Consider the following 27900-nt stretch of genomic DNA (forward strand, 5'->3'; position numbering starts at 1 on the left):
GGAAGCAGAGAGATTCCATGAGAATCCACGTGAGTTCACTCAACGTAGCTTTTTAAGTGAACCAACAGCAAAGTGAACTAAAAGACACAAACTTCCAGAAGTTTTTCTGAAAGTTATCAATCTAACGAACTATTTTTGCATAGGACTTTAAATTTAGAAATTAGGTGCATCAACAATTAAAGTAGACTGGAAACTTATGAAATCCCTGTTGGTCACTACAGCAGCCATGAAACTGAGTGGTAATTCTTCGATACAGTCACAGAACTGTGAGCGTGGCATCAATTTTCCCCATGGAAAATGAACTTCTGAAGTGTATTTCACAAGAAAGAGCCACAAGACCGGTTTTTAAAAGCATTTTAAAAGCATTCTGGTCCTCTGGAAGTGGTCTCACCTGATTTTGATGATGGTTGTACCCAGCAGCAGTACAGCCTGGCTGTGGGCAGTGGTGCAGCCAGAACTGGTGATGAGGTATGGGGCGGGCGCTAGCCTGCTTTTGTTCTAACTTAAAAGAAAACAACGGTCATGGCATCTAAAAAGTACCTCAGGAGGTCACAGATCTGTAATTTGAAGTATAGGCAATTATGGATTATCTGAAGATTCCAATGAAGTTTTTCCCAGACCTGCTCCTACAGGAGATGACACGAAAGACCTCTCATTTTATATAAAGGCTTGTTGAGGGGTAGCACCACAGAAGGCTTGGGTTCTAGTTGTAAGCTGGTCAGATTTTGCACTTCTGAACCTGCTGAACACAGAATGTCTAGGACTGAAGGGACCTCCTGAAGGCTGTCCAGCCACGTCCTGGGTGTAACAAGACCAGGCTGCCATATTCAGTGCAGACCTCAGCACTTCCAGGATGGGGATTCTACTGCTTCTCTGCACAGCCTGTTGTGGCAGATCTGATCTGGTTTTGTATTTTCTCATCTGGGGCTGCCAGCTCGTCACTTATTTGTAATCCTATCACAGGGGGAGGAGGTTACATGAGTTCGAGGTGCTTCTCCTGTTTTGCCTGTAATTCCACCTCCTGCTACTGTGACACCAGATTACCAAAGCAACCCTCCCCAGCTGGCCGGACTTACAGCTCTTTATCCCAACACTGACATCGGTGGCACCAGTTTCCTTCTACCACAGGCAAGGTTTTCAGCAGAAGCAGCATCCTATTTGGCAAGATACCAGTCTAACAGCACTGTTGCACTGTGAACCTTTAGACACTAACATGAGCCTCAATGCAGTGAAAAGGCAACTGACGAAGCCATGGCTGTATGGACACGCAGCCAACCCAGGAGTACAGAGCAAGTGCTCAAAAGCAAACCAGCACTGAGGAGCCTTCGAATGCATTTCAGTTCCATCTGTATCACACGGATCCAATACCTGGTAAAGCAAATCCCTCTGCACCAGCAATGCTTTAAATTAGGAGCTACAGAAAACACAAGAATGAAACTCCACCAGTAGTTTCAGTAATTCAATAATTTATTCATCTAAAAAAGTGTGTAAAAGTATATAGCTCTCATCCACAAGGTATATATGAATGACATTTAAAATGGAGGTCTTTATTATTATTGTTTCTTTTTATCAAAGTCTTTTTTTTTTTTTTTAGTGTATTGTACCAGCGATATACTGTAGATTTAAAATGAACTTCACTTTTTTTTTTGTTGTTTTCTTTCAAATTGTCGGCTATATATAAAAGAAGCTCACTGCAAAATGCTCAGAGGAAAACAAAACAAAACAAAACAAAACAAAACCCCCAAAAAAACAAAACAAAAAAGAAATTCAGAACTCCCCCAGAAATGTACAGCTTTTACATTTAAAAAAGGTTCTGAAATATACATACAAGCATGCTGGACATTCCCCGCCCCCCTCCCTCTCCCTTTAGCTCAAACAACTGTAATAATAATTCTGATTTAGGCATGAATTTCCAAAGTTAGAAATAAAAAGAAAAATAAAATAACTTTCTTCACTCTGTAGGAAAGCCAGGGCTTGTACATTTCAGATTAATTCAGTAAAAAACTCACAAGTAAAATAATGCATATTTAAGGGAAATATTATACAGAACTTTTCACACTGAAGTACATAAGATTTTTCTTTAAAATCTATTGCCATTCATTTATTTTGCACAAAAACGTATAAATATGTCACCAGCTTCTCTTAACTTAAAAAAAATTAAATAAAAGACACCAGATGAAAACTACTCCTCGCTGCCCTTTTGGATTTTCCATGTCTGCACAGAACCAGGTTTCTGGGGAAGAAATGCCCCCGGATAAAAACGGCCCATTTAAAAAGAACAAACTCAATCATAATCCAAAGTCCCGATGAATCCTGGGAACAAACAACCCCCAAATGGTAAAAGATTACAAATGTCTACTTTACATTTTTCCTCCCCAAGTTAAATTTTTTTTTTTTTATACAAGTTTACAATCTTCATCTTTTTATGCTCTTCAAAAGGCCTTGAGAATTTTCTCTTCTGATTAAGAAAAAATAGTACTGCAATATTTTAAAGTCAATTTTACACTGTACACACATTAGATACAAATGGTTTGATATCAGATTTTTTTTTTTTTTTTTTTTTTTTTTTTAAACCTATACATTGCAAAGAGGATGCCCACACGGGAGGTTCGGTGCAGAGAATGACATCATCCATTTACAGGTTACTTCTCTGACTTCACCCTTCCATGACACAAGCGATACTTATATCATTTGCTTTAAATGTTTACATTATCTCAAGAAAAATACTTTGTAAAATCATAGAATTTCTTTTTTTTTTTTTTAATTATTATTATTATTTTTTTTTTTTCCCCACCAGAACATGAAAGTCTTTTGGAAGAACTTTTAACAACGTGTCGGTTTTTCCCCCGCCATAGACAGCTATGGGTCACAGCGCCTGATCAAAGTGCCCGACCCCTCGCCCACAGCAGCCCTTGCCTGCTGCACACTGCAACAGCAAACATCAGAAAACGGAGCTTAAATATAAACCCCTCGGAGCCTGGAATGAAGGAGTCGTAAAAATACTTCAATTAGCCATTGACCTTTCGAACGGCGATCACTTTACTCCACAAAGTAACTCTTCCACCGCAGCGGTAGAACTTCAAGTACTAATTTAATGATATAATTTTCTTTTTAAAATTATTTCTTTGAAATAATATTCCTATAGTCAGAAAAAATACACCAGATTTGTCACTGATTTCGTGTAAACAAAAAGCACATTTTTGGATATGTACATGGACGAGTCGGCCCAGAATTACAGGGCGACTTGGGTTTCAGTAAATAGCTTTCTAGCATCACTAAATTTACTGGAAATATATTTCAATCATAGCTCTACAATAGATTAATTTACCACTTTTCCATTCACCCTTTAAAGAGCTTTAAAGTATTTTTCCTCCCTACCTCTCTTCTTCTGTTAGGTAGTGTTATCCTTCATTAAATGCTGGCCTTTCCTTGCTTTAACCAGGCTAAACGCAGGTGAGAATTCCTTAAAACACAAGTGTATCCTTATCAGGACATGCTCCCCTTCCCACGTGGGACTTTGATTGTTATTAGCTTTTTGATTTCTAGGTCAGAAGAGCGAGAGGTATGTAGATAAATAACCCTTTATGTAGATAAATGGTGGAACGGAGCTGGGTTTTTAAGATATCCTACTGTTCCTGGTCCTTTATAATTTAATCCCTCCCCTTCCCAAACCTAACAATAAAATAAATATCTCCAGACCATTCATATCTACATGGACAGGTAACAAATGCATGCATTCATCCCAATCCACTCTGACAGGAACTCCAGGTAGACTGAAAATTGCAATATTCATACAAGACCACGACGGTGTGCATTTTCTTTTCCTGCCAAGTCCCAGTTAATGATGACCAAAGAACAAAGAACTTCTGGGCAGCCCAAAGCAGTCACTACACGATGGTTTCACTTGTGGGGCTGAAACTGCTTACGGTTGTTCAGCAGAGTTCCTAATCCAAAAAGATATTGGAGTCTTCCTTAAAAAAAATAATAAAATAATCTTAAAAAAAATAATAATCAGACTGACCAGTAGTTACTGGGCTGCCAAACTAACGCCGACTTGAGGTTACTCTGTGTTCACTGTTCTTGGATGTTCCCAGAATTGGACTGAAGCTGCCAGAGATGTTAATGGGTGTTTGACTTTTCAACACTGCAGAATTCACATGTGCTTTTGGAGGAACAGAAGCACAGCACAGGACTGGTCTGAAGAGAAGCAAAACTGTGATCTTTGCAGACTGTGGCACGTTTCTCAGGTTGAGGGGAGAATAAGCCAGAAGAACAAGTGCTTTTCTATCTATTAAAGTATGTTCATGATGGCATTGTACAATTGAGTGAGCACCACAAAGTGGACAGGAAGGCAGGAGCTGCGATCCTGAGTGGCAGGGTTACACGTAAGCCAGGACAGTGCATTATACTGCTCCAAAACGAACCTGTGGAAGAGAAATGCAGGGAAAATGAACCTGGAATATTACTTCTCTTTTTTTTTTCTGGAAGATTTGACTGAAACTTATCTCTGTTTTTCCTGGTGATGCATTGTGGAAGGGACTATATTAATGCTCGTGGTGCATGCAAAGTAGGAAACTGAGCACAAAATGCGTGCCAGGTTGGGGTTGGGGGGTAAGTTGTATTCTCAGTTTATTTGTACTCGACCCACAGTTTGATTCCAGGCCCTTTCCCATTAAACAGCAGAGATTACAGAATCTTCAGAGAAATTTACATTGGACTGAACCTCTGGAAGTTTATTCTACTGCTGTATTAAAAAACCTGATTCTTGGACATCTCTGAGGATGGAGGCTCCACAGACAGTTCCAGTGCTTGATTACAATTTAGAAAAAAAACAAAATTACTTTTCCTTATGTTGGACTAGAATTTCCTATGTCTGAACTTGTGTTTGTTGCATCTCATTCTTTCCTTGTGCATCTCCCAAAGCATCACCTTTTTATTTAAGAGGATGCAAACTAGATCTAGAATACTACATAATACCACCAACTTGAGTTAAATAGGTTGTTTTTCATGGTTCCTACTGATATTCTCTGCTTGGTAGCAATGTACACGTTTGTCCACTGGTGGGTCTGACCTTATATTCTGTCTCATAAAAGTTTATTTTCAGTGCCTGACCGGTGACGTAGAGGCAAACAGCCCTCTACTTATCTTCTGCACTAGGATAGATATATAGTTCTGTATTGATTCAGGACGTGTCTCCTTTACACTCCACCTCCTAAGATAGTGAGTATCAGGAGAGTACCTCTACCTCCTTTGATAACTCGGTTTGATTTGGTGAGTAAAAATAATTATTTACACAGGCCAGCTCAGACTGCCAGCTAAACCTATTCATCTTTGGGAGGCAAACCAAGGTGCCCTCTTTGTAAGGCAGAAATTACTCCACTGCTTTGCAGAGTAGGACAGAAGAGTGATTAAGTAACCCTCAAAGACCAGTTCTTTTGTTGTGGCCTTGGGATCTGTGGTATATGTTGTTTTGTTCATTAAAAAACACACGTGTAGGGCATAATAGAGGTGTAAACTGTTGATAAGCCCCGAAAAACGTCCCTCTGAAATTTCATTCTTGAGTTCCCCACGAGCCAAGGAATGAAATGCAAAAGCAAGAAGGCATTACCTCAAGACATCTGATGTAGTTTTAGAGTCAAGGGGGTGAGGAACTCGCTGAGAATTTCTGGCAGGCAGTAGTTCATCTGTCTGCGCTATGGAGATGTGATGATGTAACGAGGCCTGTGAAAGTAAAAAAAACAACAAATTAACAACAAAAAAACAATTTAACTCTTCACATAGTAAACATATAGGAAAATTCGCCGCGAACAAATATATTGTGAACTGTCAGCTGGCAATTCTCTGTGGAACCCACCAGGATCAAGTAAATTTTGAAGTTCTGTAATGATGGATAAATGAATAAAATGACTTCAAAACTTTGAATAAAATGACTGCTTTGTCTGATTGGAATTAAGGATCTTTCAAAAGCATGCTGAATTGCACTCTTAATTTCAGTCAGGGAAGGAGTGATGAAGGAAAACACCTGGAGTATGTCAGTGTTTCTTTTTGCATTTCAACAACATAGCATTCTAATTCTTCAAACTCTCCCATTTAGGAGACCCACCCCAGAGTTCCGGACCCATCACGCACTGAGATGCCCAACCAGAACACAGCACAGCCTTCCTCTTGCTCTCTGCTGCCGTGCTTTCTGAATAGCTCTCGTCTTTCTTTCTGGGGTGAGGTTTGTGCATTAGTTTACACAGGAGCAGAAAAGGGATTTCATATTGATCACGTGCCAGGGGCAGAGGCAACCATGCAAGCCTTTCAAGTGGGTAGCTCAATAGGCCACACGGCCTGCTGGGGCAAAACCTCGAGTTTGTGCTCCTCCAGTTATGGCATGCACCTCAGAGGTGGAATGCTTCAGCTCAAAAAGGCTTAATCCAAATCAGACAGAGATGACTTAAATGTGTACTTCTCACATGCTGTGCAGGTTTCCTAACTGCAGCGCCATGCAGCACAAAGGAGACAGCACCAGCTGCTCTCTGAGCTGTTACAAGTTACTGCACGAATTCAGCCCCTTGCTTTTATTAAAAAATTGTCCAAACCAAAACAGTACGTTCCAAGTCAAATTAAACATTTAATTCAGCTTGGATCTGAGAAAGCAATTGCATTGGGTTAAGGGGGAAGGGTGGTGGCTCCTTCTCTGCAGTACAAAAATCTAGCACAGGCTTACAGAAGGAATTCATGGAGTTGCCTAGAGCTCTGCTGTGTTTTTAGAGCTGGAACCAAAACATAGTTTTTGTATTATTACTCACTCACAAAGAAAGGTAGTTTTAAGTTTAGGGTAAAACTTCATCTCTAGCTCCAAAAATACGGTGGCTTATTTTTCATGTCAGTTTGAGAGGTCTATTCCACACGTTTGGAGCAAAGCACATAATTCTGGAAAGTCACCATGAAAACATGGGGAATTTGGTAGGTGATCTCATTTAACTGAGTACTGCAGCACTTTGCCAGTGGATGCTATACTGAACATAAAGCCCACCATACAGACTGCAACAATCATCCTAAATCAGTCCTAAAATGGCTTTTTGGCATAAGAATTGAGAAATATTGAACAACTTTATTCTGATAACTGCCTGATAGACACGTATGAGAGAATTTAGCTACAAGACTTCAAGAAATGCTTTGTATTTGTTAATTAAGCTGAGAATGGATGAAGAAAATCTACTATCTTAATTAGTTTATATTTTGCTTGCTTGAGTATCTACATGATTCTATTCAAGGCAGATTTTTCACCTTTTTTCCAAACTCACTACCTGACATCCCAGTAAGAAACTACATGTCACTCTACTGGGATGAATGAATCTGTAGTAGTTGAACCAGTTCAGCTCCTGCAAGCAATACACCAGTACTTCTTGCAAGAAATAGCAACCTTCTGGATTGGTAAATTCTACATACACTCTGACACCACTGACAACACCGTGCAAATTCTACATCTATGGAAACAGGACCAGAAGACAGTGGATGCTCTGTCAGGAGTGCTACTCTCTAACTTTTTAATCTCTGTATTATGACTGGATCATGGCAGGATAAGAGGTATGCCTCTCCTGTCTTGGGCTGACTGAAATTTAGGAAATTAAAATTGGAAAAGACTGGATACAGCTTTGATGATTCTGTATTTAGCAGATGCCAAACTATTCGATTTTCAGGTAATAGAGATTAAATGCTAATAGCCAGCTGTCTTCAGTGATTTACATCCTGGATTTCTTAATTATTTCCAGTACTGTCAGTAGAGGTAAACAAAGCTGTCATTTTCAAAGGAAACATATAGGATCTAAACACAATTTTTCCTCCCCTTCCACCAAGAAAGAACAGCAAGACAGACCTTCAGGAAGAGAGGACACTGGTTTTGTGCCTGAGGACAGGATGACCAGAACCACTGTGGAAGATTCTCAGCTTTGGCAGTTGACACGAAGTATCCAAGAGCAAGAGGCTGCTGCTTCAGTTCTTCAGGGGCTTCTCTGGAGAGGAGACGTTCCCCTTGGCTCTGAAATAAGAATTCAAGGCACATTTGTCGCTTCATGTCATGACATCTCCCTCCAATGACTTTCATCTTGCTTACTAATCATCAGGTTCTGTCTTGGTATTAAGGAGCTACACCGTAATTATTGTGAATCTTTGTGCTTTCCTTTCTCCCTTGCACCTGGGCTCTCCAGGCTGGTGTTGCAAGATCACCCAACAGCAAGTTGTGTTGAGCTTTGGGGAGCTGGCTGCTACAGAGCAACTTAGAGGTATTGGACAGTAGAAACTGTTCTATATTTGTATTGCCAAGTAGAGATGAAGTGTAGGAAAAAAAAAAAACACAGCTGTCCTGCCTTCTTATTTGCATCATTTATTTATATACTGTATTTTGTAGTATTAGCTACTCATATTCTTGCATAGAGACAAAACAGTTACTAAGAGACAGGAGCTAAGCAATTTTAAAAGGCTTTAATACCAATTTTATCAAACTTTGGGTTGCTGCCTGTCAGGATATACATCTGTGATTGTATTCCTGCAGTCTAAAAGCATGACAGATGAACCTTCCATACCTGAGGCTGCTGAATATGAACACTTGGGTATGAACTTATTTACCTCTGTAGAGAAAGACATAAAGCCTTATGTATCATGAACTCCATTACCAAACCTACAAAGGGCTCCTTGGGTATCAGAAATAAAATGTGACTGCCTTTGCACAATAAAGTACATTCCTAAAATCAACCTTTATTATTTTGCTTTCATTTTTTATTTCATAGAGAGGGAGGAAAAAAAAAAAAAGCCTGTTGTGTATTTTAGCTAGAAACATATCTTAGAAGAACTGAGGTGGCAGTCTATTTAATCCATTTTAAGTCAACAGGTAAAGAAGATTTCACTGAACAGAAACTGGCTTAATCACAAAGCCTTCAATGCTAGCCTTTCAAGCAGGTCCTTCTCCACCAGTAGTATCTTGCTCAGTAATCAGAGGAAGTTAAACAGTCCATAAAGCCCAGAGAAGGTTGTAGCTCACCTGGCTGTGGGCGGTTGGAAAGCGTAACAGCAGACCTTGAAACTGGCTGCTGAGCAGTCAGGGCTTACACTGTTCAAGTGCAGCAATCAATTATGGGTTACATGGACGAAGGCTCGACCTTCCCTGCCCCACAAGGTAATGATCACACACTGTTGCTTTTTTAAAACCAAAAATTACACGTCAATTACCAGGCAGTCGTTAATGGTTAAACCGAATTACTGTGACAGGTTCATCTAGAAATGGCTCGTCCAAGTTTCTGAGCCCTTTGGTCATTAACCTTTCAGTGCTTTTCTTAAGGCACTTGGATGGAGTTCCACGGAGAATAAGTTTTTTAAATGCATTTTTCTCTATGTGGCAGAGAATAGAGATTACTAAACAAGCTAAATAATGCAATGAGCGCTGAGCTGTGATTTACGGTTGGAGGGTTTGGTACCAGAATTCAAAACTTTTAATTTGCCCACATACCAGGCTGGAGTAACCAGAGACAGAAATTAGTTACCCTTTGAAAAGTGGATTGGTGCATTAACAAAAAGCAAGGTGGCTGTACACTGTGATCACAAAATACAGTACTGGCATTTTTGTGGCTGATGCAAAAGTGATCTTTCACTCACAATCCACTATTAAGCTGACCACTGAAGCACTTTGGCAGAGATTACAAGGAAAACACAGGGAGGACTTTCTCCTTCCAGGCAGTGAAAGTGACATTTTGTAATCCTGAAAATCAGTCATCTTCAGGGAGTGAGAATTCTTAAGAGGACATAGGATATTTAAATTTAGAAAAATGACCTTTTTTTCTTTTTTTAAACAGAAAGCATCATTAGGAACATCATTATTCACTGTCAAATATGTTAGCTGCGTGTACACCTTTTTGTAATTCCTTCCATACCAGATGTATGATTTATCTTGATGAGACTGTTTTGAGCCACCAGTGACAGTCACAGATACAGATCCAGTTGCTTAAGTTACTGCAGATTGCTAAAAGAGAACTTTTAAATGCATGAAGTTTATCCAGTTTTTCCAGAAAAGCCTATTTCTTTATTAAAATATTGTGTTATTTATAACAGAAGTGACATGCTGCTGTGAATGCACTGCTTCTAGAGTAAAATTCCTCTGCAGGAAATTATGAAGCACCTTAAATTTCCCCATATTTTTAATGGAAAACTGAAGAAGAACTAATTCTCTTCCACAGCTAAATGGCATGAGTAAGAGTTCCATCAAACTAAGGCTGATTCAAGAAGTACCTTGATTTACCAAAAACGATTTGCATTTTAAGTAACCACTGATGTTGGAACCAACTTTATAAAAGCCACTTCAAACAAAAGTAACTTACAAGCACTATATGCTCTGGGCTAATTTTTACTAAGAAAACAACATTTGCATAAACATGCAGCACCTGTGAAGTTTAAACTGATAGGGTTTTATTAATAGGACAATTATCTCCCTTCTCCCTCCCCTACAAATTCATGCGATCAGCGCTGTCGTGTCACCTCTATGCCACAGACTTGTCACCTTGTGGCAGGGATTTCCCATCCTCCAGAGGAAAATGGATTAATAGAAATTAATTTTATACAAGTGGATTAAATACAGCTCTGCCACAACAAAGCAAAGCCTCCTCTCTTTCTCTCAGTTATCTTGTATGCAACAATTAACTTTAAAGTTGGAGATGTAAATGGTTTTGGCATCTTTTACAATAGTATTTAGCCAGTCTCTCCAATTTTAACGTTACTTTCAGCTTAATTAATTTCATTAATTTAATTAATTTTGACCGAACAATGCTTGAAAATTAACAGTGGGAAAAAAGATTTTGTTGGAAAGTTTGGGTCTTTCTGTTTTATTTTAAGTAGCTCAGAAGTGTCCCAGCCTTACCCTACTGTGTTGGTAGTGAGATCCCACTCCAATGCCAGATGGGGATCCAGGGGAAGGAACTGGGGAAGAATTTGGTGAAGAGTGAAGGTTCCCTGTTATTAAAATTCTGATGTCATTGTCCATGTCATCTGGGAATGGGAGGTCAAACATATCATCTGGAAAGGAAAGAAAGAAAAAATCAATTTCAATCTGCTGTGTCCATTTCTATTACAATACTGTTGTAATTTATTGTCTTTTTTTTTTTTTTTTTTAAATAGACCCTTGAGATAGATGAAAGCAGTGATAAACATTTTACTATTTTACTGTTGAATCCTTCCTCGTTCCTCTGACTGCAACCACATGGACTTGGAAGCAGAAGCTGGCTGACATCTATTAAAATCATGGATTTTACCAACACTCAGAGAGTGAATAAAGCTCCTGTCATGCCAATCTAACAACAATCCAAACTGAGACAAAATGTCACCTCTCTGCAGTAACTCACAGAAATCCATTTAAAAATATAGCTGAAATAGGTTAAACAAACCTACATTTGTTACCCATAGCAGGTGCTGCTCTTCAGACCTGTGCTACGCAGCTTGGCACATTTGCCCCAAGTATTCCAGGAGCAGTCTCAGCAGTTTCAAGGCAGCTGCTCACAGCATCAGGTAGCATCCAGCAGAAGGGCAGCAAGGCCAGCTCCACGTTCACATGCAGTGTACTTTCAGGATCATTTCAAATTTCCTACAATTCAGCTTTTAACGTTTTACTTTCATCTCAGAAATTAAATGTGGTTTTATTATCATAGCTTGCTATTTTAATTTGCCTTATGTTAATTTGTGGGAAGGCAGTAAAGATACACAGAAAATGTGTTTGCATTCTATGAGAAGTACATTCCATTGCTCAGTCATTTGGAACACAAGTTATGATAATATGGGTAATTTACATGACGGAAAGCAAGGATGTGGGGAACACAGAGCAGAAAACTACAAACATCACAGTACAGTTTAAACGTTTTTTCCTCATCCAGATTTTTTCAGCAAAGATGTTTAAACAGTAATAATGACATCTGAAGTACCTTCTGGGGGGACAGAAAGGGACACTGGGAGCTGTCTGAATTAGAATTGCTACCAGATTTATAGTAAAATGCAGAGACCTTAAATACGAGTAGTACATTTCTACATAATTTAAGAAGTGCCATACAATAAATAATTTCTCTTGAAAAAGAATTTGCTTGACATGAAAATGGAAAGGAATGTGTGTCTTGAATTAATTTATTTCAACCTGAAGCTCTAGTGCTGGAACAGGCAGGTGGTTGTTTTTCTTCATCTTCTGAAGAGAAAGACTGGATTTCAAAAGCAATGAATTAACTCAGTTTATTAACTTCTGTCCTACAACCTCACTGAACAAAACAGAACTAATGTCATGCTCTGCTTAGCCTCCAAAACATAAATGAGATGCCTAATAGCATAGGAAGCAGTTTAATCATTAAGTAGAACAGAGTTAAGAAAATTAAATTTAACACCATTTTGGAAAACGCCAGTTCTTGTACCTGATTCTAATTAGCATCAGAAGCACTAAAGGGCAGGTTAATGCAGGTTAAATATTCCTCAGCACAGCATTCAGTCAGGATTCTGGGGCTTTGAAAGGACAGCTGCTTAAGTATTAAGAGGGGTAACTTCCCTTCTTTGAGGCCCACTGAAATTCCCGGAGGAAGAGATCAAAGCAGATTCTTTCATTAAAAATAGTGAGCCTTTCTACCCCTCTCTACTGTAATTTGCCTGAGTGAAACGTCTTTATTCTAAGTGACTGGTAAGTTTGAATTATTTTACAATCATTTTTAAAAACCTATGGCAAAGCAGTTAGGAAAATACTTATTATGAAGTATTAAGCTGAGTCTTGGAGATATAAATTATAGAGTTAAGTATGCTTAAAAATCCACATTGTTAATAATAGAGATCTCACAGTTTGGTTGGTCTATTTTGCATTCTTTTACAGGAAGAAAAAAATTCTAGAACAAACACCTTCCCTCCTCCCTCCTTTCCACTCCACAGACCACGAAGCAAACAACTGCTACAGATCAACTTGGCCTGACTGAGTCACAGGTTAATCACAATGACAAGAAAAAGCATTTCGTAATCTGTGCCATTTTGTGTATTGATTGGCCAATATTGCTTTTGGAATAAACCAGTAGGATTCTCTGAACACACACTATAAAAACATACTATACTATTCTTTATCACGTAGGTATTGTTTGTGCTCTCTACATTAAATTAGAGTGGTATGGGGTCCATGGGAGAAGACAGATCCATTCAGATCTTACTGCTAACAGGAACAGCTCTGCTTGTGTTTTGAACAGGACACCAGACACAGGCTGACTTACCATTAGTTGGGCTGAACCCATCCTCATTGGGGTAATTTGCTGGTGCTACCTGGATAGTAGCAGAGGTTGGGAAAACCAGGATGTGTGTACAGGAGGCATCCTGAGGGGTATTCAGCTGAGATGACTGCAGGTTCAGTGCAGTACTTCGTCCAAACACTGATCCCATAGTGACAGCATCTTCCAGAAAAGAAGCAATGGCAGAGGCATTAATTTGCATCATCTTCAAAATATGCTTTCAATGTCCTATTACATTTCTAAGAACCTAATCTTGATTTGCATGCTAATAAAAATGTTTAAAGGTTCTTATCTTAAAAAGAATAAATTACCAGAAAAGCCTGAAATTAAGATCACAAGTCACATAGATAACATTTAGCTATGTGAATTCCCATACAATACCCCACCTTTCCTTTCCATTTTGCTGCCCCTTAATCAAAGATTTGCTTGTTAAATGAGCAAGGCAAATTTATTTTGGACAGGCACACCTATAGAACTCCAAATTATGCAATACACCCCACTTTGATTGGCACTGAAAGAGACACAACTTGCCATCTACTTTCTCACATTACAAAACCTCTGTTTTGAAAGTTATTCAACTTTTCAAGCTCATTTACTTTCTGTTCCATGTAGTAAACTTTTCTATATAAACTAAAAGCCAGAGTAGTTTGTAAGGATATCTCAACATATACACAAAAAATATGTGCTTAAGAAGTACACAAAATAAGGAAAAGGGAAAAAATGCAGCACGAAAGGGCCTCAAGCTTCAAAACCTTTCAACTGAAGCCTATATAGATCGATGCTTACAGAAGAATTATCTAAAAACATTCTTAAATATAAGCAGGTTTATCCTTACTCCCACTTCCCTAGCCTCCAACTCTTTCATATGATAGACTGTAACAGTGTCTACATTCCTCCTTGCATAATGGTTTCTACAACACTACATTTCAGCTAATGAGCACTGGGCGATTTGGAAACATGACCTCCCCAAGGAAAAGGTCATCAGATTACCAGTGGCACGAAATAATCTCTTCTCCTAGGAGTTAAGGCACCAGACAACGTAACCCTTCCTCATATTTTGGGAATTCTGCTGGCTCAGCTTATGTTCTACCACATTCAGCCATGCTAGTCCTGTTGGGCTCAAAAGTCTCCCAGAATTAACATGCTTCTTATGCGCTAAGTAAGATAAAAGAAGTTAGAACAGCTGGATAAAATTCACCTGGCATGACGACAAATGACCCCTGTGGCTCCATGGCAACTAAGCAGGCACTGAGGATAGAAGGAGAGTCTGCTGATGAGATGCCACACATGCGGCACACCTCCTTCAGCTGTTTGCTGATTGTCTGCAGGGAGCATTCCCCAAGGAGGATACTCCAGTCTGAAATGAAGCAAATTTAGACAGAACAGATAAGGAGGTTTCTAAAAATCCAGAACTTGCTTGCATAATGTTTCTTTTTTTTCCCAGTGTTTTCATTTACATGGAAATCTTTTAGGAACTGCACTGATTCTTTTTTGAAAAAGCACATCTGTTCTCATCTGGCATGCTGCATTACCATAACTCTTGAAATGTAAGCAAATAGGTATGAATTCACACACTGAACACAAAAGGAATTTTGTTAAGCCTTGTAATGAATAAAATACACTAAACAAAACAAAGTGAAAGCTTTGTTAGTCTTTCAATGCTGTGGATATACCTTTAAGAAACTACATTTAGTCACTGAACTGACTTTCAGAAAAGAAAGGAAGGGAGCTGCTTACTAAACTCTGAGTTTGCTGTCTTACCTTCATTCCAATTAAATCCCATGTATATGAGGGATAACAAATTTCCTTAACAGGGCAGGCAACATCCCTTCTTCCCTACATGTACTGGATGGGAGAAGGCATTGAATTGGTGCTTCTTGCCCCCGGAGTAATTCTTTGTGCTTTTAGACTGAACTGTTATTTATTATGCACTGTTTTTCTATTTTTTTCCTGTCTTACGAAATACAGAACCTCTTACAATAAGCTAAGTAGAGGAATTCACAACACATTCATTTATCACGATAAAAGGACATTCACTCATGTCTGTGTTTGCCTGCCTAATTTCTCTTCACGTTTGAAATAAGGAGACAAATGAAGATGCAGAGCACCTTCTCAGAACCCCATTTTTTGACCAACCAGCCAAGAGCTGACTAGTGGCCACGGTCATTAGAGAAGAAAGAGGAGCTGCCAAATGCATCTACTAATGAGAGGAATCACTGCTGAAATGAAGCAAGGCACTTCCTTCCCTTGCTGCATTAAGGGATCTGAACCTAAAGCACTCCAGAGGTTGCTGTTCCATCTGAGCTGTTAGGAATGCTAAATCTTGGGAACTCTTTGCGGACTGCAGGGAGACTTGTTGCTGGCTAATGCCCATCATCACTTAGTTTTGTATACCACAGAAAAAAAAGATTTTTTTTTATTCATTAACCTCATTTCCAAGTATTTCTGTTTGAAAGTGAAGAATCACAACTGAATCCTGTTTCTGTGACAGGGCAACTATTGCTAGGCTGTGGTTGGACTCGATGATCTTTAAGATCTTTTCCAACCTGAGCAACTCTATGATTCTGTGAAATCTATTCCTAACACGACCAAACCCAGTGCTGACTTCCAGTTGGAAATATCCTCTGCAAATGTTAGTTGCAGCTTCCTGAAGGGAGGTTGTGATGAGGAAGGGTTTGGCCTCTTCTCCCAGGCAACAAACAGGACGTGAGGAAATGGCTGCAAGTTGTACCAGTGGAGGTTTAGGTTGGACACAAGGAAGAACTTTTTCTCTCAGAGAGTGGTCAGGTGCTGGAATGGCTGTACAAGGAGGTGGTGAAGTCGCCATCCCTGGCAGTGTTCAAGAGGATGAGGAGCTGTGAGATGTGGTTTAGTGCTTGTGGTAGTGATGGTGATGGGAGGACAGTTGGACTAGATGATCTTGCAGGTCATTTCTAACCTTGTGATTCTATGATTCTATGTTAATCTACACAACATCTACAAGATGTGTGAGAGTAGCATGAGGCCCAGCGTATAAAACATGAACAGATTGCAGCAAATGCTTATAAAAAGCACTACAAAAATCCAGTGCCAGGATTGGATTATCAATCTAATTTTCCCAGCTTTAAAGGTTGGTGATCAACTCCCGCTTTGCAAAACACCCCGCTTTGCAAAACAACCAAGACCACTGCCAGTGACAGCGCTGGCATCACACACCTTTTAACTCCCCATGGCCGAGGCGGCCGAGCCGCCCTATGACAACTCTCCAAGGCAGTGATGTCATCTGTACAATACCAATACACCATTCCCACAGCTTCTGCAGACCGATTTTACGTGCAGACAACTTGCTCCTCCTTGACCTGTAGAGTAACAGAGAAAAAAAACAATACGAGTTACAGAGAATCAAGGATAATATCCAGATTTCTACTGTACACAGTTATGTCACTGCTTAACATCTATAGGAGCTCTTGCAGCTCTGTAGTGTCTACCTTACCTTCCTCATATGAAGCAGAAAATCTGTCTGCTTTCAGTACTGGTATTGCATTGGTAATGAGAGGTGTCAGTATGCTGAGCAACACACAAGTTGTTCTTGAAGGTAAGATTTGTAAGTAGCATTTGTGAAACAAGTGTAATACAACAACAACTTCTCTCTCTCTGATTTGTAAGTTTATACTATAAAATGTGAATTTAAACATGATCACTGCTAACATTATCATGATCACAACAGGAAATAAAATTAGAATGAGATGTGCAAGAAAGAAATGCAGTGAGGGATGATGGTGAGGTTTGATAACTACAGAGCTAGATTTAATGCAAAAAAATCAAGGTTTCTACCTGTTTGGTAAATCAATATTAACGATGCAGGTTTCCAGCAATTCACCATGAAGATCCGTGCAGGATGCCAGAAGCCAGCGCTGATCGTGGGACAAACAATAGCCAACAAAAAGCACGTTGTATTTCTGACTGGCCTCTCCAAACGTTTCTCCCAGCTCTGTCTGTTTGTCCTTGATGGGTGCCAGTATGAAAGGAGGTGAGTATAGCTGGATTGGGCTGGGCCTCTGCAATAAAGTCAACGTAACAATCAGCAGATATATAACTATTTCGTGCAAGAAGTATACAACATAGACTGGCAGCAAGGACAGAAAAATATGAGTTTGAAACAATGTATAGGTTGAAGACATTCATAGTCAAAAGAGATTCTGGAAAAAGGGGTGATGTAGACAAATCATTCCTGCTAGTTAAAACTGATGTAATTCAAAACTTACTTATCCAAGGATTTCTTTTTATATATAGGGAAATGATGGAATGAAGCAGCCTTTGCACAAGCTGCTATCAATCACCAAGACAAGGAGGACCTGAGACCTGTACTTCTATATATTATTTGCTAAAATTGATGGCAGCTTTTCACTTTTGTCCATTCACATACTAACTGCAGAACTATGGATGCAATTTGATGTGAGGTATCAGGGAGTTAAAAACAATAAAGGCAGAGCTCAAACTATTTCCTTCTATCTGGGCATGAGGTATATCGTACTTTCATGAACGTTAGGCATGATGTCTGAAATTCTGTCTGTTTTATCTCACAGTTTCCTTTCAGAAACACTTTGGTCTTTGATACAGCTGAACATTGGCCTGCTAATTAATCAGATCCTCTGTATGCATTATACTGCTTATCTTTGAGAAATAAGCCACCAGCAGCCCCTCAGAAAACTAACCTGTAGGAATCTGTAAGAAATCAAGGCCATTTCATAATGTTTAATGATAAGAGGAAGCAAATTAGTATTGTAAATAATACCACGTACAGTTCTCCTACTGACCCTGATAGCAGTAAATCACTAAATCTTCCTTTTTTTCCCACCAAATCATAGAAGGCTTAGACTAGAAGGGACCTCCTGCTCAAAGCAGGGACAATTAGATAAGATTACCAGGGCTCTGGCCAGGCAAATTGCCTGAGCAACCTGATGCAGTGTTGGATCACCAGTGCAATGATTGAGCGTTTTAGGGTTAGGGTTTTTATTTAAACTGAATTTCCTGTATTTCAGTTTGTGCTGCCACTTCAGCCTTCTCAGCCCCCCTCATGTCAGATGCTCCAGTCCTTTCATCATCTCTGTGGCCTTTTGCTGGATTGGCTTCAGATCCAGTACTACAGGTGTGGTCCCAGCAGTACTGAGGAGAGGGGAATAACCACCTCCCTGGCTCAGCTGCCAGCACCCTTGCTAATGCAGAACGGGGTGCTGCTGGCTTGCTTTGCTGTAAGGGCACATTGCTGGCTTATATTCAAACTTAAATAAACTTGGCCCCAGGTCATCTTCTGCACAGTTGCTTTCCAGATGCTGAGCCCCGAATCTGCCTTTGCTTTATAACACCTCTCTGGAGAAAAAACACCATGGGCCTGACAAGACATAATTAACTATATAGAAATAGCCAGGGTATTTTCCTAAATTTTCAGGCAAAGTTTGGAGTTTGCAGTGCAGATGGAGAGCAAGCACATGGAAAATGGAGAGAGGAGACATTCATTAATGATGCTAAATGCAAGCAGCTGCTCATGAAAACATTTACCCTCCTATTCCTCTGGCTTTTTTCTTTTTTTTTTTTTCCTGAAGAGACCTTCAGAAATTTAAATACGAAATGCAAAATGCAAAGTGCAAGGTAATCAGCTCATAAAAATAAAGTTTACACTGCTTTCCTGGACACATTGTGGGGTATCATTTCTGCTTATGTCATTTTGTAGAAGTATACCTTGGCAACAGTGTAGGAGCATTCATTAAATGGAGGGAGACACTTGCAGGGGTCTTGCAAGTTTATTGCTCTTCTCCTTACACTCAGCTACACTGATGTCTGACCACTGCAACTTGCTGCAAAATTCATCCTGTGGATGCAAAATCCATCCTTGATGGAAGAATGAGGTCAGAGTGCAAAGAGGATATGCCTGGGGTGCTGCTGCTTTCAGACATGAAACCAGAAGCAGTCAATGGAGATATCAGTAATGAAACATACTCATATTTTGGTTTTATGATTATTTTGAAACGAGGTTTTTAAACTCTAACAAGCACATCTTGACCCCAAGGTAAGTGCTTAAGTGTTGTGCTGGCTCATTAAATTAGATGAATCAGTCATCGTTATCTTTCGAAGAATGAGAAACATTCACAGAAAGTAGGATGGGTTATTAACCTTTTGAAATCCCTGATATTCCACAAACAGGGCTTGAATATTTACAGTTTAAGAAAGCAGATGAAAGATAAGCCCGCTGAAGTAGGGGGATTTCTCCATTACCTCAGAGAATTAGTAAAATATACATAATTATGTACAGCAAATTATTTCATATATATGCACACATATACAAACAATAGACATAAATGCTTTCTTGTAGGTCTGATACAGACAAAAATTACAAACTATCTCAGAATCCCAAAGAACATATGTTTTCTCTTTCTTTACTCAAAGTGTAAATTCAACCCCTTACTTTAATTCAGGACCTTAAGCTTGACATTTTTTGAAAGCTAGCAGTCTGGGATATTTCTTACTAATTTCTATTTAGCATCACCTTACCTTTTCCCTTTGAAAAAATACTTTTTTCTTATTAAGTGGTTACATTTTATTAGCAAGCTTTTATTCTCTTGACACCAATACTGACCTCTGGATTTTTGAGGGTCATCTCGATGCTGGCAGCTGGCCCAAAGCCTGTGAGAGACTTGATGTGAATCTGCGTGGGCAATGGCCTCCTGCATTGGCAGTACACTGAAAATGCCAAAGACTTCAAGTGCTGAATGTAGAAAACCTGTTCGTCCTTCATTGTCTGCAGCATGTACTGGCAAGGCACAATCTATGTAATTCATATAAACAATGAAACACGATTAAACGTCTTCAAAGAGCTGTTCATTAATACCAACCTCACCCAGACTAACACATCCATCAGTCCACAATTCTTGGCCTGTTGCATTCATCTATTTTCATTATTGTGCCAGTTGTTTCCCACCAGGGCTGCCACCTTTTTGCATGAATGATGGCACCAGTCACTGGCTATATTCTGCCATGCAGAAGTGCTGTTTTCATTACAGTGATATATTTTAAGGTTGGGAAATATTAACTAAGAACCAAGATTTGTTTGCTGTTCATATGTGAATCAGCACTACAGCATCATTCTTACTACTGTAGAGAGCAGAACTTAAATTACAAGGTTTTCTGTGGTTTGAGAACTTTTCAGTAGCTGGGCTTTTCCAACACTGTGAATTGTCATACATACGTATACATAATTTGTTTTGGTATATTTTGAAAGAAATTTTGAAACAGCATGTAGCTCTTGTTCATTGCTGGTGAAAATGCAAAGCTAATGGCAGTGACTGTGTTGAAAAAGAGTGTTCTGCAGCTGAGAATGTGCTGTATCAAATACCATTATTGTGCTCTTTGTATCTTCTGCAGTTTCCATAGAAGTAAGTAGGAGGCATTACTTTTGGAGCGATGTAAGTACATACCACGTACAGCTGTGAGAATATTGGGCTGGTGAATACATCCCTTAGTAAAAATTGCCTACTGTTTTGACTTCAGATTTGTAAAACGCCACATATTTTGGGAAGCAAACTGTAGGTGCCCAGACAATGAACAGCACATCTCAGAAGTCTGCAAGCCCATTCAGCATTGTCCTGCACAGACTAAGATACAACTGCAGAATGCAGGCTATTGGTTTTTTTCAGCTATTGCAGTGTCAATAGCTATCCATGTTTTTAGCATCTTCATCTCTGCATCAATTAAATTGCCAAAAGACTGCCACAACTTGCAACTGTGACTGATTTTCAGTTCATTCCCACACACAGAGTGTTTTGGTGACAGTTTTCCCTCATCCCAAACAACCAAAACAGTCAAAAATGACAAATATTTGCCCAATATTATGCCCAATTTGAGATGCTACAAAAGCTCCTGATTCATCCTTTAATTACAATGAAATATTTTTAAGGCAAGTTGAGCATAAGTGAAAAAGGCATTCAAAACTTCTTCACATGCTGCTTCTTGCATATGCAGCACACATGCATGCACCACTCATAATTTCTAGCTTCCCACTCTTCTCTGCAGTTATTCAGGCTGAACTTCTAGCCCTGAAAGAAGAGGCATGGCAAAATGTAGCCAGTCTGGGCAATAGGCCAAGCTCTGTTTCTGACTACGCAAATTCAATTCTTGAGTAATTCCATAGTAAGTAATTATTATTATACGCCAAGTTACATGGTAAATTATTTTTAAGAAGCAGATAATAACAATACTACAGTTAAATTATGCATTAAATGTCTGGTTGCACATACTTCTTTTGGATTAAACAATATAATTCAGAGTGAATATAAAAAGCAAACAATTTAACATGCAAAGAAATTAAAGGAGAAAATGGACTTTTTTCCCTTGGCCATGGCTACTCAAGTTGCAAGTTAAATAACAGACATCCCTCTTCAGAAAGCATCTACTGCACGTGATTGCTGGAGCCACGCAACACATTTGTTGTGAGGATACAGTGGCTGCTTTAAATTAATCTCATCACCAGAACAAGTACAAGCTTTGTGCTTCTAACTATGTAATTTGTAACCAGTTCTGAGATTTTATATATTATCTTGCATTTTGTCTCCCTCAGTACAACAACAAAAATGCCGTGATAGAATGACTCCCACATACGAAGATGCAGAATGAGGTAGAATTACCTGGAGAATGAAAGAATTCCTCATATTCTCAGGCAAGTTATCCAGCATTTCTGTGTAGCATCTCATCAAACTCAATAGCCAAAAGTTGGTTGAGGCCGATTCTTCATCTGCGGTGTAGGTAAACGGATCCACCATGTAGATGACAACTGCTGGAGGATAGGCATTGCTGTCTGCAGACTCCGGTTCAGTGGGAATCCCTATTCTCTCTCTCTCTGTAACACTAGAGAGATGTGTGTTGTTACATTCAGAGGTAAATTAGAGTTGTTAAGTACTGTTTTCGGAGTAAAAGCTTGTGAGGTCGAAGCAGGGGAGTAGTAAGTGATTCTTGTGTTCAGAAACAAAACTGAAAACAGCAACAGTGATTGAGGAAGGATGACTTGTACTCACAGACACTTAATTCAAAGTGCCCTTTGGAAATGATGCATTAAAGACACCATGGATTCTAATACAAAATCACTGAATGCAATTACTGTAGTTTAGGTCTGAGGAAAATGGAAAAGCTGACTAAGTATTAAGTCTGTGAGTTATCTCATGTTTGTGCTCGCCTCGGTTTTGGTGTTGGTTTGGGGTTTTCTTTTGTGAGAGAAGACATTGAGAACTGAGTACCAAAGAAATATTCATGGAGACTGAAGTCCTCTAATTCGTTACAGAAAAGGTTCCCTTGGCAATGGAGGGAGCAACTGAACGTTTTTAACTTTGTAAAATACTCCTCCATGCCTCAACCATGACGGGGAGGCTCAACATCTGTAAGTGATAAAAGCAGCTCAGACTCATTCTGTCAGAAACCCCACTGCAATTGATAGAGGTATTTTGCATAGATCTAGTGAACAGATGTCTTAAGAATAACCCAAACTAGTACAGGATGTGGGCTTTTCACTTAAGATTCAGGAACTGCACAACATTCATCATAACTATTAGTAATATGCATTATTACATGAGTAATGAAAAACATGTTCACTCAGGAAGTCACATAAGATGTTAAGAAACATTTTCCTAATTTTTATGTTTGATGGATGACTATAATAAGGCTCTCGTTTTCAAGTAACAGGAATACAACCCTTCTTTCAGATGGGTTTTGCAATGCATAAAGCACTTGCAATACAAGATATTCAGGGAAAGAAAACAACACTATGAATCTTATTTTGTTTCTGTTAATATTATAGGCATGCTAGAGTTGCCCATCTAAGAGGTGTTAGGTGCAACATGAGATATCCTGCAGTACCAGACAGCAGAGAAATGGAGCTAGCAGATACGGCACAGAACTTAAGACACCTTGTGTTTTTCTTGAAGTGCAAACACAGTCCAGGTAGGGTACCCTGGGGCATCTCAAACAGAACCACAAGAGCCATTTTCATGTAGCTGACTCAAGCTTAATTTCTTATATTGAAAAAAGGAAGTTATTTTTTCCAACTTCTCTCATCAGAAACGAGGGTACATTTAGGTTGGGTATAAGGAAAAAGCCCTTTACAGTGAGGGTGGTGAGGTGCTGGCACAGGCTGTCCAGAGAGGCGGTGCATGCCCCGTTCCTGCAGACACCCAAGGTCAGGCTGGACAGGGATCTGAGCACCAGATTGATCTGTAGGTGTCCCTGCTCACTTCGGGGGAGTTGGATTAGAAGTCCCTTCCAACCCTAAAGATTCTATGGTGCTATGACTAGAAATGAATAAAAAAGAGCCCTGTTTCATTTACATCTGGACAGCAGTACTGCACACATCCAAGGCTCTTTCAAGGACTGAGATAAAGATTATGAGATGTATGAAAGCAGGAAAACATTGGTTTTATTTGTATTTTGAGCAATTTGAGCACTTACCCTTCCTGTCCTTCTTGTTGCTGTTGTGATAAGTTTTGACCTGCTTCTGTGTCTCCCCCAGGACCCGTGCTTCCTTGTGAGCGATCTGCTGCATTTCCCCCAGTGCTGGTGTTTTGCCCTGAACCAATGTTCCCACTAAACCCTGGGGTAGGGGTAGCGCTCATCTGGTTAACACCAGGTGTTGCAGAAGATGCTGACAGCTGTGGCACAGAGGATCCAGAGGATGAGCTACTTCCTGCAGGAAGGCTAGTGGTCCCACCATTGGGTGTGGAGTTAAAAGAACTGCCTGTCGGTGGCGCCCCAGAAGTGGAAAGACATGTTGAGTTTGAGGGTACAGGTCCAGTGTTCCCAGATATTGTCTGAGTCTGGCTTGCTGGCGCTGGGGTTTGGTACTTCGGTGGTAGCAACAGGCTGCTGTCAAGCTGCAGAGTGGCTAAGTAAGGTGCTGAAATGGCATATAAAAAGAAAAGGAGATTAATGACAGTCTTAGATAAAAGTGAGCTGGATTAACCACAAAGTTATACAACTTTTTCTATGTCTTCAGAGTATTCTAAGAATGTACAAAAGCTAAGTGAGTATAATCTCCATTATAAATATTTAGTTTGGAGTCCATTCTTCAGAGTTCAGTTCAACTGATGTGAATCAGATGTCCATAGAAACAGGACTGACTTTGCAAAGCTCTGTGGATCAAAGTTGGTACTGACATGTTATTACCTCCGCTTTGACCACGTTAGGATAACACCCTACTTGGTGTTTGGCTCTGCCATCTATCACACGTTATTTTCATCAGACTGAAGATCTAACAGACCTTTTTACTTGAGCTACAATAATAAATTTTAATATAGTTATTTCTGCTCCTGAGCATCAGAAAAAGATATCAGAGTGATCACTCTGCTGTGCACACACTATATATTTCTACATGTAAGCCTTGAGTTCTTACGTTAAAGAGTAACTTCTCCCTCTCAGTTTTGTGGTAAATTAAAACTAAAAGCAGAATGGATATAGAAACTTGATTATTTGAGATAAACAAGCCCTATCATGCTCTGCCAAACTTTTCTCAAAGGATGGGATGAGGCATTCAGCAGTCTGTGGAACTGAGCAGACAGTTCTCATCTCCGTACGCTTTCACAAACTTCCTTTTTCCAACACCAGGTCACCAGAGCTCTCAGTAAGCAGACTTAAGCACAGTGAGTCCTTTCCCAGAACGAAGGGAATAAGAGCTGCTCCAAAAACCATTCACAATTCCCAGCTTTTTAAAACAAAAGGTGGTTTGTGCATTTCAGCTCAAGTTTAAGTGTTCCTGGTGCTCTGTGATCACTGCCTATCTTGCTAACCAGCACTGTCTCAGCAGAACTATGTGGAACGGAAGAAGACAAAAACTGGGAGCAATACAGACGTTAGATGATGCCAGGGACTGCTCAGCCAGGACCTGTTTTCTGATAACCCAGCAAACTTCTACATTCTTTCTACTTCACTCCACAATCTGTCACCCAACAAGCAATTTTGATATGTTATAAAAGCACAACCAGAGCAGGTAGCCATAAAACACCTCCTTTTTAGTCTTTTAGAATGTACCAGTATGTTTCAGGAAGGAAATAAGCCTACATGTGGTCCAGAGGAGACAATGCCTTCCCACAAAGCTGTTCAAAGTATCTCATTTATAAAGGATACTGTAGGCTCTTTTTTTTTTTTTCCCACCTGCATTAACTCATTCTTCCTTTGCAGTTTTAGTGATCTCATCTTTAATTTAAATAAATCTTATGTTTGAAGACACCAGGCACATCCCTCTACAGTGATATATCCCATATGAATAGCATATAACTGAGATCAATTCAGTCAGCTATGGAACATCTTTGACACACAATGTCTTACACCAAACTGACTTCTTAGAAGAAGTAATAATTGGCTTTTGAATCTTTAACATGACCACCAGACTGATAAATAAAAGCCAACTTTCTGAATAGGCAAATTTAACCAAGAAGCAATTAAGGGAAGATACAGCACGATCATATGCTATTTCTAAGCAGATCTTAATCCATATCTTAAGAGAAACTCCCTTCCAATAGCTGCAGGTACCCTCTAAAACACCTTCAGCCAACCAGAAGAGCCTTGCTGGCACGCTGGCACACTTACCTAGGTGATGCCGGCAAACTTGAGCGTAAAGTTTGAGCCTGGAATGATTGTCGCACTCCTCAGTGCCCCAGGGCTGGTTAAACCATTCGCTCACCAGCTCATCTGTCAGCTTTTGTGCCACAGTCTTTCCCACCCGCATAATCCCATCGCGTAACACTTTGCAGATTGGTTTGTGTTGGCCAAGCCTACACATCTGGTGAGGAAAGAAGAAATACTTGTCAGTGGATGCTGAGCACCCTAAGGAGTTATGCAGAGTGCTTTGTAGCTTAAGCTCTGTATGACCAGCACACTTATGGTGATGTCCTATATAATTATGCTGATGTCCCATAAAACCCAAAGATAATTCAACAAAGGGTTGAACGGAAGGTTACAAAGCAATCTTGTCATTCAATAGTATGCAGCGACTGTGATTAAACAAAGAAAAAGAAAACAGCTGCTTTCACCCATCCCTTACTCTGTAGATTTGATTGGGTCTCAGTGTGTTAGGTTGCAATGGTATCAATACTGGCACTGCACCCTCTGAAAATTTCAATCAAATAAGGTATGTTCCCAAGCCATGCTCCCCATCCCATTTACTGCAATGGTCAAGAGGCCAGCAAAGAGATTAATACATTACATAGAAAATATTCTTCTGCTGATTATAATGAGCTACTGCTAAATACAGTGAGTTCCTGCTGCACTGATATTCCAGCACCCTGTATGAAACAGTGGTTTTAGCTTTTTATAGTTTGTTCATCTCAATGATATTTGAGGAATGTCTTAAGCAGATTTAGCTTATCCAGACAAGCCACACAAAAACATTCAGTTGATACTACTGAAACACCAACCACCACTGCACATGGCTGTATTACAAGATTGAATTTCCTTTTCATAATGGAATTAAAATCCTAACAGTATAATTCAATTAGGCATTCTTGACTCTGAAAGTGCAGAAAGTCCTCTAAGAAAACAAATCTGTATACAAATAATTGTTCAACAACTGAGGATGTTTCGCAAGGAACATTCAGCAAAGCAGAAATGATGCATAAATAAGAAATAACTCAACAAAGCTTTTCTTTCCAACCTCGTATACAGCACTCAAGTCCCTGAAGAAAGTTTTGGCTCCATCGAGCAAGGCCTCATTTTCTGGACACACCACAATATAGGCAACATCCCGATGGCCCCCGTATGGGTCGAGCAACAGCCTCTCCCAGAATGGCAAGGAGAATGGAGAGATTGTCAGGAAGTCCTTGTCGTATCCCACCAGTAAAGTTGGGATTGGAAGAGGCTCAGGAGATTCCTCGGAGCCTTAGGAACAAAAAAAGAGAAAGAGAAGACAATGTTAAAACAACTGGTTTAACTGCAGTGGGTTCTCTGATGAAATACTGGAAATCCCTAATCCCTTGCTACATTTTATACCATACTCTAAATGCCCCTCCTGAGTCTTAATATTGCCGACTTGGAAGAATTTTCACTTTGTCACAACCATAACCACACTTCACCAGTGCCTCTTCAACCAAAAGCAGTAACACGAATACAATAAAATCTGATTTTATGGAGCAGTCTCCAGCTGGAGGTGCAATACTACGGAACAAAACGGTTAGCCAAAAATTATTCCTAGGGCATATATTAGTAATCAAAGTTATCCTAATTCAAAAAATTGCCTTCTGTTCCTCTCCCTACTGAGGCACTCTGCTGTCAGAGCTCAGAGGTCTACCATTGAGTTGAGCATACTATGCTCCAGTCACTGCTCATGAGAAAAGATACTATTGAAAAAAAACAAACAAAAATAAGCTGATAGTTTCTGCTATAAAACAACTTTATTAAAAAGTCAACATTCAATAAAAATTGCATCAAAGGCTCTGCTACTTACTATATAGCAATTCTAGCTTTGTACTCTGATAATAGTTGGCAGATCCTAACTAACTCTTAAATTTACAAATGCTGGACAAAACATTAGATTAGAAATACTTCTCATAAAGCAAAACAGCTTAAGACGAGAACTGCAGTTACACAAAATTGTCCTAGCCTCAAAGGGAAGTAGCAATACAACAAA

At 39.6% G+C, this 27900-nt stretch overlaps 1 protein-coding gene across 2 annotated transcripts in view; it reads right to left on the bottom strand.

Annotated features, from left to right (window-relative positions):
• Positions 1-1446: 1446 nt before the first annotated feature.
• The window catches only part of MED13L (mediator complex subunit 13L), a 180347-nt gene continuing 153893 nt past the window's right edge, over positions 1447-27900 (bottom strand). For both annotated transcript variants that reach the window (XM_048964560.1, XM_048964561.1), the window contains 13 exons: positions 26929-27152; positions 25866-26058; positions 23733-24177; positions 21923-22142; positions 19879-20067; positions 17079-17302; positions 16461-16603; positions 14464-14622; positions 13251-13427; positions 10892-11046; positions 7865-8026; positions 5609-5721; positions 1447-4424 (listed from right to left, as the gene is read on the bottom strand). In XM_048964560.1, the coding sequence (XP_048820517.1) occupies positions 4292-4424; positions 5609-5721; positions 7865-8026; positions 10892-11046; positions 13251-13427; positions 14464-14622; positions 16461-16603; positions 17079-17302; positions 19879-20067; positions 21923-22142; positions 23733-24177; positions 25866-26058; positions 26929-27152 (2537 nt within the window). In that variant the 3' untranslated portion in view covers positions 1447-4291. The remainder of the gene's footprint in view (positions 4425-5608; positions 5722-7864; positions 8027-10891; positions 11047-13250; positions 13428-14463; positions 14623-16460; positions 16604-17078; positions 17303-19878; positions 20068-21922; positions 22143-23732; positions 24178-25865; positions 26059-26928; positions 27153-27900) is intronic.

Source organism: Lagopus muta, chromosome 17 (genome assembly GCF_023343835.1).
Source record: "Lagopus muta isolate bLagMut1 chromosome 17, bLagMut1 primary, whole genome shotgun sequence".
Classification (NCBI taxonomy): Eukaryota; Metazoa; Chordata; class Aves; order Galliformes; family Phasianidae; genus Lagopus; species Lagopus muta.